The sequence below is a fragment of the Montipora capricornis genome, chromosome 6 (assembly GCF_036669925.1).
Source record: "Montipora capricornis isolate CH-2021 chromosome 6, ASM3666992v2, whole genome shotgun sequence".
In the NCBI taxonomy this organism is placed as follows: domain Eukaryota; kingdom Metazoa; phylum Cnidaria; class Anthozoa; order Scleractinia; family Acroporidae; genus Montipora; species Montipora capricornis.
Window position 1 is genome coordinate 45,780,616 of NC_090888.1, and position 12,500 is coordinate 45,793,115.

Sequence of the window (12,500 nt, forward strand, 5' to 3'; positions counted from 1 at the left end):
ATTTGTCTGTCTTCGAGCGTTTGTCTATTCTATTGTTATGTTGCAAACCACCTTTTCTCGGTGCGGACCGGGAAAATTGCGCCTTACGGTAACATTCCACGCAGACGTTCTTAGGGCTGCGCCAGGCTGTACGTAAAAAGCCAGAACAATGTCTGTTGGTTGATAATACGTCGTAAAGGTGTGGATTTGCCAAAAACGTAAAGGTATATTCATTATCCAATAAGAAAGTCTTTTTAGCCTGTTCTAGTTTCGACAAACGCACGTCAAATACAGTCCCAGTCCAATTCGATGTGTCTGACTTCTGCTCTACCGTAAATATATGGGTTACAGAACTTTTGGGTCAATGTTGCTACAGATCACACACGTTGACATTTGAATTGCGAGGTGTAATGGTCGACGTTTTCCTTCCTATATTGCTCTTTAGAGGTTGCAGAGAAAGTATTTAACCGGTGTGTGAAGACGAATGGGTTTCCTGTTGACCACCCCCAGTACGCCATCACACTCAGTTACGAATTTCTGGATGACGTCAGTCTTGAATGGGCTGGCTTCGTGACGTCAGAGTCAGCCGATCACGAGGAGACTGGATTAGATGCGGTTATGTACAAAATCAAATCTGCATTACCCGAGAATGCCAGCAAACAAGTGGAGATAAAAAGCAACCATCCGCTAATGCTCATGGTGAGGAAGCCAATGTTTCATTAGTAAAGGTTTTAGGTGCGTTTTATTTTCACTTCACAGTCTGCAAGTCTTAAGCGTTTACACAAAAGTAAACATGTAAAACGGGAAACAAGTGCTGGAAAGCAAACCCACCGGTTATAAATGCACCTGCTCGCTCTTCCACCCACCGTTCTTGTGCCGTCTCCTTAGTTCTCATCTGTATTTTCGCGTTAACTTTACGTTTCAATTGTTTCCTTCCCTCACTTTGTAGTTCATTGGGGTGCAGGGATGGCGCAGTGATGAGAGCATTCGCCTCCCACCAATGTGGCCCAGGTTCGATTCCTAGACTCGGCGTCATGTGTGGGTGGAATTTGTTGGTTCTCTACTGTGCACCGAGAGGTTTTTCTCCGGGTACTCCGGTTTTCCCCTCTCCAGAAAAACAAACATTGCCTTGATTTGCGTTAATTGTTAATTTCAGTTTACAGTGTCCCCAATTAGTGCTTCAGCGCTAGAACGACTAGACACTTAAGGACGTTCGCGCTAATTGTTTGTGCGCAACGTTACTGCGCAGGTAACGCGACTGTTATATGTCACGTATTGCTTCGAGCATTAGTGAAGTTGAGGTTTTAAAACCTTTGCAAAAACCGTGGACGATAATTCTTGCACAGCGTTCGATCGAGAAGATCGCGATCAGTCAAAATTGATTTAAAATATTTATGAAAGTCAAGTAGACTACTGCACGACTGATATTCGCTAGGTTTTATCAGTCGTGCACCAGTCTACTTGACTTCCATACAAATTTTTCAAGCATCGGTTAAAATAATATGGCGACAAAAACGCCGAGGAAAAAATCCAGGCCGGCAAAAGAATGGCACATTTATTTCCGAATCATCATGAAACTTCAAAGAGAAGTGAGCCGGAGGATGTAAAAGCTCTGGAAAAGGTAGCTGATCGAGTAGACAAGTGGCTGAAAGTTTGGAAAACTCGAGGACGAACCGTTCAGTAAATTTAATGGGGCTGTTTCTTTTTAATGTTTTTATTACCCTACGAACTTAAGTTCAAAGTGAATGCATGTTTTTAAAGTTCTTTTCCTTTACTTTCGTGAAAATTGAGCAGTATTTTCGTCCTCGTCCGCTTGAATAGTGCGGACCTGCGTGGAAACAATCAGCGATTGAATTTCACAAAAAAAACACACTCCAGAGGATGAGCATGACGGCAATGGAGAGATATTATACAAAACACCAACCAAATGAAGATGACCCCTGCTTAAAACTTCGTTTCTATGCTCGAGAAAGGTTTTTACCTTTCATCTCTTCAACGATCGATCCTCTCTTGGGTTCCAGTCCTTGCCCGACAGGTCACGCAAAAGCGTGACAAACGAACTTTTCCAAGAGCTTTGCAAAATCACATCGATTTTACTCGTTCAGATCATCGGTGACCCCTATTTTTTAAATCATGAATCACCTACTTTACTTACTATCTACAAAATGTGATGAAATGAAAAAATTCTCACCGTAAGAAGTTATCTTTTTTTAACATTTTCTTTCCTCGTGCCATCGAATCCCAGTAGTGGTTGCAACGGATAGAGCTTACGAAAACGCTCGTCGAGGATAAACTCTACTGTTTACCACATCCCTAGCGGCAAACAATTATCTAAAAATCTCACTACTAAAAACCTATGCACGGAAACTTTCACTCCAACAGTTTATTTTTATGATTTTCGATGGATGAGCAGATGAGCCTACATCTCGCTATTATGACCGATTTCTCGAAATTAAGGCATTTTTCCACTGCCATTTTCTCCGAAACAAGGTCGGTGACCCCCTTTTGTTTTTTTCATTTTTGGAGTAAGTACTTTATGACCTAACTCTAGGCTAGAAATGAAGAAAATCTCACCGTAGGAAGATTTTGGCGCGAACGTCCTTAAATGAACTTACTGTTGTTCGTTTGCGCACAACGTTTTATTCATTCATTCATTCATTCATTCATTCACTTACTAGTTACTCAATGCAAAATAATTAAAATAATAATTTTTTACCAATTGTATTACAAGTAATTGTATGATCTTTTTAGTTAATTAGTTATTCTAGTAGATATCATCACCTTTATTGTAACGAGACCGATACCTCCCTTTGGAGAGTAAGGCGCAATAAAGTTACTGTTTACTGTTTACTGTTTACTCAACTCACTCACTCACTCATTATTTATTCGATCGATGAATATATAGCTTTTCTCCACATTTCGAAAGCTCTTGTGATGAGTACTCGATATGCGAGATTTTACGCAATCAACTCATCTCATTTTGACGTCATATTTTTTCATTTAACGGTCCGCCATTACTTGGTGTGGTTCTGACAGATAGTTGCTCAGAGAGCTGGTCGAGGAGAAGGTGACGTCATTTACTCACTAGCTTAAAAAGGCAGTATGTGACTGCAGCTTAATTAGTATGCAAAACAAGAATTTGACAACTCTCGTGCTGCATACTAACTAAGGTGGGCTCAAAGCGGTTTTAACAATTTGGAGGGAATGTGTTATCAGAAAGGTTATCTTTATAACACTGTTTCACTGAATGGCAACCTTATGGTACCATATAAAACACCAATAATTGCTTAACAAGATGCACATATCACTGTGGTGTAAGAAATTACCATGGCAGCAAAAGAGCCATCTAAAAAAGCCCGATATTTTGTGTTTTTGTGCTTATATCTAGAAAACGAACTCGTTCCCCCCATTTTTTATGGCTGAAAAGTGATAAGCAGGCTAAGACGAAACTGTATGTAAAGTTTAAAAAAATTCTCTTTAGTGGATTCAGAGCCACCTTAAAATGTTTCACTTTTGGAGGTGGCTATGAATCTGTTCTAGCAAAATGTTTTAAACTTTGCAGAAAGTTTTATCCTCCTAGCGTGCTAATCACTCTCCAGCAATAAAAAAAATGGGGGCCACCGAGTTCGTTTGTTGCGTTTAAATATAGACAATTCTTAGATGGTTTTTGTTGCCGTGGTAACCCGTTACCTCACATTAATGAGTGCATCTTGTTAAGCATCTATCGATGTTTCATATGGCATCATAACATTACCATGAAGTGAAAACGTTTGGTATAATTTATTCAATCCTTCAAAATAGTAAAGTTTTTTGAAAGTGCTCAAACCGGTTTGAACCTCCTCAAGCCGCATTCACACAATTAATTTTTAAGCTAGTGAGTAAATGACGTCACTTTCTGCTCGACTTATCCTTCTAAACCGCGCACCAAGTAATGGCGGACCGTTAAATGAAAAAAAGTGGAGTTAAAAGAATACGAATAAACAGTCCTCCTCTTGAAATTACTACACAAAAATTCTCCTGTTGAGCATTGAACGCAAGTACTTTCGAAATGTGAAGAAAAACGAGAACTGGAGCACTAACTGGGGACACTGTAAACTGAAATTAACAATGAAAGCAAATCAAGTCAAAGGTTAGTTTTTGAGGAGAAGGAAAAACCGGAGTACCCGGAGAAAAACCCCGCGGTGCAGAGTAGAGAACCAACAAACTCAACCCACATAAATTATGACGCCGAGTCCCGGAATTGAACCCGGGCCACATTGGTGGGAGGCGGCTGCTCTCACCACTGTGCCTATCCCTATTAGCAGATACGGGCTCTGTTCTTTTTTTGTTGAGCGAGTTTTCTTGATTGACAATGGTTTGAAGTCGGTAGTGACATACCCCGATGGAATACAGTAGTCCAGGACGATGACTGTTATGTGTGAGTAAAGTTTGGACGACCTGAGAGGACGTAAGGGACGTAAGTCCCTCTCAGAGCTACAATATGGCGGAGGATCAAATTCCACCAAGGCTATTTCATGATTTTTTTCTGTCTGGCCTCAGTTGTTCAAAAGGTGGCTAACACTATCCAGCAGATGAACACTAGCAAATCCAATTGAGTTATCCAGTGGATAGCGCTATCCACCCTGCGAACAACCTGGGCCCGAACAATAAATTTAATTCCGTTATTTTATTGAAGCGCCAACCTCTCTAAGATCTTTCTGGAAAACCTTTAAAGATTCCCTAACGTGGCTCTTCAATTTTTTTCAGGTTACCAAAGAACGTGTCAATCTTCTTAGCCATCCTCTTGTCACATATCTTCTGCGATACAAATGGCGCAGCTTTGGTCGATACGTCTACTACGGCAGGCTTATCCTGTATGGCATATTCCTGTTTTTCCTGACTGGTTATGCTATGCATACGGCAAAGAGTATACCAATAGCAGAGTGCAAAGGACAAGAATGTACTTGTCATGTGACCTTTGATACGGGAACGACAGGAAATCGAGTAATGTGGAGAAATGTTGGGCGGCCTGTCGTTCTTATTACTACATCAATTAGTATATTTTTAGAGGTGAGTATTCTTTTATAAGAGGAACACGGCGTTATATTTGTACAGGTAATCACATGATTTTGAGGGCAATTTGGAATTAATAAACACGAGTAAATTTTTTTCAAAGACGAAGAAAATTATTGTCTTTAACAAAAATTACTCGTGCTTATTTATTTAAAATATTGCACGAGAAAAATTCTGTTTTTACTTTGGGCCAGGTAGCATTACAGACCAATTTTTAATTTGGCAGGCTTTAAAACGGCTGGAAAAATCAAATTGCAAGACCTGAAATGAAATTGATAAATAAAATTTATGGTCGCATTTGGATTAAGTTAACATACAAACGTCAATCACACAGGCGAAATTTTAGTAGCAAACAACTGTCTTCAGTCACCTTTGGCGGCGTGCTCCTGCTATTTTCCGAAATTAGGAAAAAAATTGGTCAGCCCCACCCAAGCACACCGGCGTCTGTGATGCTTTTTTCCCATTTTGAAATTTTTGAAAAAGCGCAAATGAGGGGTCGCATTAGAGAAATGGCATGTCGACAGATTTTAGTCCCTATGGAATAAACAAGTTTTTGCAAAATTGTCTGGCCAAACGGGAACTGTTTGGCGACCAAACAACATCAAACATTGTTTGGTGACCAAACATTTTACCGTTTGGCCACCTTGTTTGGTGCTGTTTGATCGTGTTTGGTCGTGTTTGATAAAATTTGAAGGCCATCAAACATTCGCTCGAACAACTTAAAACATTTCTTTTGTTTTCATGTTTGATGGGCGAAGTTTTGTTCGTTTGGACAGCCGTATCAAACATGTTTGGCGCGCGCATGCGTACCACGCTTGTTCAGCCGCTTGCATGCACGTGTAGTTTACGTATTTGTGACCCATAGTTCTTTGCTTGTGAAGTTTATCTGAGTTAGATCAAACATGTTTTAACGGTTTGGCCACACACTTCAACATCAGCATGTTTGTTCACCAAACAGTGTTTGATGTTAGCCCTGCTGATGGAAATGGGCCCACACAAGGACAGAGAAAAACTCTGACCGGGGTGGGAATTGAACCCACGAACTTCGGGTTAGATCACCGCTGCTCTACTGACTGAGCTACAAGGTCAGACGAGATCAGGCCGTGGGAACTGAAGATGTTAAAGTCACGGCAATTAACATTTACGAGTACAAGTAAAGATTACGTTTTTGCAAACGTTGGCCGTGTAGCACTTATATTTGAACATACTTAACTGATTAGAGTGTAAGGTGAAGTGCTAAGTATCTACCCCATATGGCCCTAAAGCCTGGTTTTCACCACTTTTATGTGTGTTCTGATTCGCTGAATGCATTCAGGCGAATCACGCGGGGAACAACATGTCAGGAATTTGAATAATTTCGTTTTACACGAAATTCAGTCTCGGTTCGCAATAACTGTTGGGGCCTTTAACCTGTGTTTGATAAAACCATATAATTTGCAATGATAATTTGACCAATGGCAAACCACAAGAACGACAAGAATACTCACTTTATTTGATGCAAGCTTTTTACACAAACTGTGTTAGCCTACAGTTTGTGTACCTTTTCTAAGCGGGCTGCGTAGACTGTATCTGCCTATAATAGGCTCACAAAACAAAAACGAAGAGGAAACGCTGAAAAAAAGAACGTCAGAAACAGAAACGAATAACCTGTAGACGGAATGCAGGAGGGGAAGGAAACACGCGAAAAGGAAGTAGAACAAAATCGGGAAAAAAAATAAAGAAAGGGCTTCCAAAAAGATTTCACGTTTAAAGATCAATGTAGCGCTTGTCAACATTCATATCCTCAGCTCACGAAGTCCATAGGGATGCCATGTCATGTTTTCGCACGAATGGTTGAGAGCGAAAATAACTGTTGGCTTGTTCTGGACATAGAATCGGCCAATCACTCAGTCACGTACTAATTGCCTGAGGGCGGGGAAACTAGTCTAGAGTCCCTTAACATGGTGAGGTGCTCTAAGGGATGGAGGAGGGCGGCTGTCTTGAACCGTTTCGCCCATGGCAGTAAACAAACACTGTCGGGTAAAGCTTAGTTCCCACTGGCGACATAAGGATCATTAGCATAATCATAATCATAAACATAAACATAAGCTTCTTATGTTCAAGTGGGGACGGCCGCTCTAATGATTATGATTATGTTGATCATAAGGGCGCCTATGATTATGTTTCTGGACGTTCCCACTAAGACATAAGCGACATAACAGCGTTATGTTCGTGCTTATGATTATGATTATGATCGTTATGTCGCTAGTGGGAACTAGGCTTAAGGAGTTTCAGATTCTAAGTGATCGCGGAAGTAAATAAAACGAAAGACAACATTATTTCTTAGTAGCCGACATTATTTTATTGGGGTTGCAACTGGTGTGCGAACGATTGTTGTTTTCCAAAATTCTTCCGAATTTCTGTTTGAACATTTAAAAATAATATGTTTAACACAATGTTTCGATGTCTCCAGGACATCTTAGAGTGACTAATTCGTACGAGTGAAGGGTGATACGTTTAAATTACCCTCTCTATAGTTTTTCTTTCAGTCACTTGAAATGATGTCATACGCATGGAGACATCGTAACGTTGTGTTTCAACTTATTACGCGTATCTTCGCTTATTTTTGTCTTAAGTGTTTCTAATTGAAGCCAGTGATTTAAAGGTCATGGAGCAGTTTTCTACTAGTAAACTTTGTTTTATTTTAGTCAGTTAACATTAATATCTTTGTTTTTTCTTTTCAGATTATTCAATTTTGTTACGCGTGGAGACTCTGCTTGAGATGGAACAGATTGATAGAATTGTTGCCGTACATCATCTCTATGATTTATATCGTAAACGATTTCCAACTTGATGAAACGAGCTTCGCTATAGCCAAGGGAGACAGGTAGGTTTCCTGTAAACTTAACCCGCAGTAAATGCTACCCAGAGAATATGAGGAAAGAGGGCAAATTCCCATATTTGGCACTATTCCGTTGAAAATTATTTGAAATCCATCATTAGTTCTGTGTGAAATTGCGTGGTTATATATATTTCAAGGATGACACTTTATTGGTCAGTTACTTTGAAAGTTCCCCGCGGAATCATGGGAACAACATAAAAAAAAATTCCTTCGCGACATGGGTGCCGTCTAAGAACACATTTCAAATTCAGTGGTGTCTTTCTTTTATCTCGTGTTTTCTTGTTGTTACATGGTCGTTATCACGGCAACTCCAGGAGTTGTTACTTTTTCTGGTATCATGGTGGTATCCATTTCGATTATTGCTCAGTTACACCAAGCGCTGGAGACTCAGGCAAACTTTTCGTGACCTTGACTTATAACCTAGGGGTTACCATGCCTACAGTGTGGTGTGTGATCAAATTTGTTCGGTCTCCTTTTGTCAGGTGTTTCATGTGGCATAACAGTCTTGGTGCGACCGCAGTCTACCTGTCCTGGATCGGACTCGTTCTTGTCATGCGCAAGTTTCCTAAGCTTGGCATCTACGTAGTGATGTTTACAGATATATTCAAGACCTTTGCTCAATTCTTCGTTGTGTGCTTCCTGTTCATAGTTGCCTTTAGCTTAGGATTCCACATTCTTTTATATGATCAGGTTTGTATTGCCTGTCAAAATTTGTCAAGGCCTGTCTTTAACGGAGCTTCAGTGCTTAGAGTGGAGAGTGAATATATAGTTTCCCTCACAAACACTAGAAACTTTAGATTGAAGTATAACCATGACTACGAGTCACGAACGGCGTCCTTGCAGTCTTACCTCATACTCCTACGTAAAGGTCTGTGCTGAAGGATTGATGATATATCATAGGATCTAGTTCGTTTACAATAGCTTGTGTGTCTAAAATGGAATAAGAACGGAAAACAAAAAAAGTTAAACTCAAGAATAATGAAAGAATTTTTGGATAAACAAATTCACAAAGTCTTGCTAGATTTACTCTAGTCCACGCGTAGCTGCGGATATTTTTTAATCCGCAACATTCGCCTTACGTCCACATGTATTCACACAGGAGCCCTGGCTACTAGAGTGAATCCGGAAACGTGTGGACAGGCAAATTGAATTGGAAGACGTTGCGTGTGGATGTGAAAAAGTTTTAAAGCGCAGAGAATAAAACATTCAAAAAACATGTCCCCTTATCACTTGAGTAAAACCAGTAATTCTTATTTGAATAGTAAAAGAAGTACCGCTAATGCTAATCCGAAAATGCAAGTTTTTGTTTGTTGTTTCCAGGTTCCTTATTCCACCCCTGGCCGAGCAATGCTCAAGACAACAATGGGAATGTTAGGAGAATATGAATACGATACAGTCTACAATGACCATGTCGTACCACCAGTCACCTGGGTGCTCTACGTGGCGTTTCTCGTCACTAACTGCATAATTATCATGAATTTGTTGGTAGGTGATGACGTAGCAAGTTGTTTATGAATTAGGTCCTTGAATAGGTTTAATATTCTGTTTCGGGAGACAACCAATAAAATCTTCTAAAATGTCGGGGTTTTTCGTGTGTGTAGAAAATTAGACTGCGCGGAAAATTCAACCCTTTTTTGACAAAGAGTCCGTGATCGGAATTCGGGAACGAAATTCGGAACACATTGGTGGAAAGTGGGCGCTTTCATAAATACGTTCAGTTAACTCTGTTAACAGTACAAAAAAATTAACTTTATTCAAAATTACACTATCTCCACCACAGTTGCTAAAGAGTTATTATTAGTGGCTTGATGGCTAGAGTGATCATTTACCCAAACAAACGCATTCAAAGGAATCGCTTTTGGGGAAAAAGGTTATTTTCAGGCAGCGCATTCCCCCTTCCTTGAGTACACTGGCTGCGGTCTAATGACAAAAATTACTTGCTCAAAGAATCGCCAACGTGCAGCTGACCAGTGGGCCTGCATCACTCTAGGTTGGGTAGCTGGCTATATTTACACACGTTTTTGAGACGCGGACGGTAACCGGAAATCAACATTTCGTGTACCAGGGCCCAGTTGTTCAAAAGGCGATTAACGTTAATTCCAGATTAAAAATTAACCAAGGAGGTTATTTCTCTAATCCCAAATGATTTTCAACGCTTATGTTCGGCAAAACGTTACATTAGAGGAAGTCAATCTTGAAAAACAAAAATAAGCAAAAGAAACTTTCACCAAAAAGTTAAAAAGTGAAACAAAAGTTTACGCTAATCCTGGATTAAGTTAATCCGGGCCCAGGATATTAGTGTCTCCCAGATTGTAACTTAATCTTTTCTAATGAAGGAAATATGTTTAGCAATATAAAGGTGGTAGTGACAAGACAAGTTAAAAGGGAAAACAGCTCACTTCCGGTTGCCGTCCGCGGCCCAAAAACGTCGTGTGCTTAAACTCTCTATTGTAACCAACGAGCGGCAAAGCCCCGCGGAGAATGGGGAGGGGCGCTGTGAAACCTTTCCATTCTCCACGCGGCTTATGCCTCTCGCGCTAATGATACCGCCAGCTGCGCAAGCTAGCGTTAATAAACAAGTCGAATTTGCGAGCTAATTTCGACTCGTTCCATTGGTCCTCAAGCGAACTGCCTTTGAATTTGAAGTTTAAGTTCACATTGGAACCAGGCTGACAACGAGACTTATCTCAAACTGTCTCCTTTGAAATCATTGCGATTTACCATTATTTTTGTATGTTTTCGCACGAGGTTTACAAGCTTCGCAGAAAGTTTGAGTTACAAATAACAGTAAAAAAAAGTATTCCATATTTTTAAGCCAAGACAAAAAATTTTTTGTGGGCTTTTCTTGTTCCTTGTAATATACAAGGAAATACTGGCCAAATAATATTCAGTAATCATGAAGGAATAGCTCATATTTCGTATGCAACCCCAACATTAAATTATACACGGATCAGATAAATTTGGTGAGATTCTCGTACGAAATTGTTTTTGATTTTTAATGTTATTGGATTATATCGAATTATTTCTTGAAGGTTGGTCTAGCTGTAGATGACATTAAGGGGGTTCAAGAGAAAGCAGCTCTCAAGAGACTTGCCATGCAGGTCAGTCAGATATTCAACAGTTATTCCATGAGCGTGCGTTGGATATGACATGCCAACGAGGCGCGTGGCGGTGACTTGGCTATAACCAGTCTCATGTCCAACAAGCGCGAATGGAATAATTGCTTTGTTAGTAAATTTTCATTAAATTCTGAACGCTTGGACACTTGGAAATTAAAGCCAATCAGCTTGGCAGCACTTGACGCAGTCGGTTTCCATATAAGGTCACACGGTATTTGAGCTGATAACCGAGATTGATTGAACCCAATTAGAAAGCTAGAAACGCCATGTCTGAGGTCGAACATTTCAGGTTATTACTTGAAAATGGTATTGCTTGTAGATCTCTTGGTCAATTTGGAAAGTGTCAGTTGTGACGGGGGACTCAAAATGGCTCCATCCACAGCCGTTATGTTTATTTTCTGAAAGGTGAAAGCGTAGGAACCTTTAAAATGCATCAGTGTGGAGTGGTAAAAAAGGCGAACTAAAGATATTAGGAGAACCCTTGAAACCAGTTAATCAATGCCTTCCCCTCTCCTTTGAACCGCCATGATGGCGGTTGGTTTTTTTTAAACACGTATTAAAAGAAAAGGACGCCAATAGTCCCTTTTACAGTTACGTACTTAGTTACCTGACCTTTCAATGAAAGTGAGGCTGGAGTTGACCTTGTTATGACACATACCTCCCTCTTCTTATGTTAACGATGTTGTTCTCATGCTAATTAGTTGGAATTTACATAAGAAAAGCAGTGATTTTTCTATCAAAGCAAGGTCAACTCCAGCCTCACTTTCATTCATAAGCCAGGTAACTAAGCACACTTGACAGGAGTGGCAAACCGTTAGGTCTTTCGATTGCAACTTTTATGCTACATTCAAATTTCTCCAAACCAGGGTGGAGTCAAACTGTCTGTGAAACCAGTTGTTTGGACCGTTTGTCCCTTTTTCATTCACGTAGGTGAAAGGAATGAAAACCGCTAAGCATGAAAATCACTTCGTGCTTTGTTTTCGCGAAGATAACAACGGGCAATTTCCAAAACGCATTAATCGGGAAGCGCCAGTTACAAGAAACGCAAAGCAGCCTTGTCCAAACCAATACGCTGTCGTGAAATACTGTACGGTTACTTTTCAATGTGTTTTCGTCAATCTTCCACACTAAAACGCTCGAGAACGTCGACGGACTTTTTTCAGCGTAAAAACACGTTTTGAAAAGCATTCAGGTTTTCTGAAAAGCTGAAAGCGAAGAGTTTCGAAGACAATGACCTGATCAAGTAAAGCTGTGATTCTCGCGGTTATGTACGCAATTTTAGCAATTGCGTAGAGAAGCCTGAAAAATTCAGGACTTCACCTAGATTTGAACCCGTGTCCTCGCGATGCCGGTGCGACGCTCTAACCAACTGAGCTAAGAAGGCACTGATGTTAGGAGCTGGTCATTTGAAGGGGTAAAAACTTTGGAAGCGCATTAGAACAGAAACTTGAAAGCGCGGACTTAAAAAT

The 12,500-nt window shown here is 40.3% G+C and overlaps 3 protein-coding genes across 3 annotated transcripts in view; all 3 read left to right on the top strand.

Moving 5' to 3' along the window:
- The window catches only part of LOC138052255 (BTB/POZ domain-containing protein 6-like), a 246,290-nt gene that overhangs the window by 212,420 nt on the left and 21,370 nt on the right, over window positions 1-12,500 (top strand). The gene's annotated exons all lie outside the window — the stretch shown is intronic.
- LOC138053990 (polycystin-1-like protein 2) overlaps window positions 1-12,500 on the top strand; it is a 293,920-nt gene that overhangs the window by 188,360 nt on the left and 93,060 nt on the right. The window lies entirely within an intron of this gene.
- Window positions 1-12,500, top strand: part of LOC138051060 (transient receptor potential cation channel subfamily A member 1 homolog) — a 32,701-nt gene that overhangs the window by 18,583 nt on the left and 1,618 nt on the right. The window contains exons 13-18 of the mRNA XM_068897228.1: window positions 425-678; window positions 4,726-5,028; window positions 7,755-7,897; window positions 8,395-8,602; window positions 9,233-9,397; window positions 10,945-11,013. Coding sequence (XP_068753329.1) covers window positions 425-678; window positions 4,726-5,028; window positions 7,755-7,897; window positions 8,395-8,602; window positions 9,233-9,397; window positions 10,945-11,013 — 1,142 coding nt within the window. The remainder of the gene's footprint in view (window positions 1-424; window positions 679-4,725; window positions 5,029-7,754; window positions 7,898-8,394; window positions 8,603-9,232; window positions 9,398-10,944; window positions 11,014-12,500) is intronic.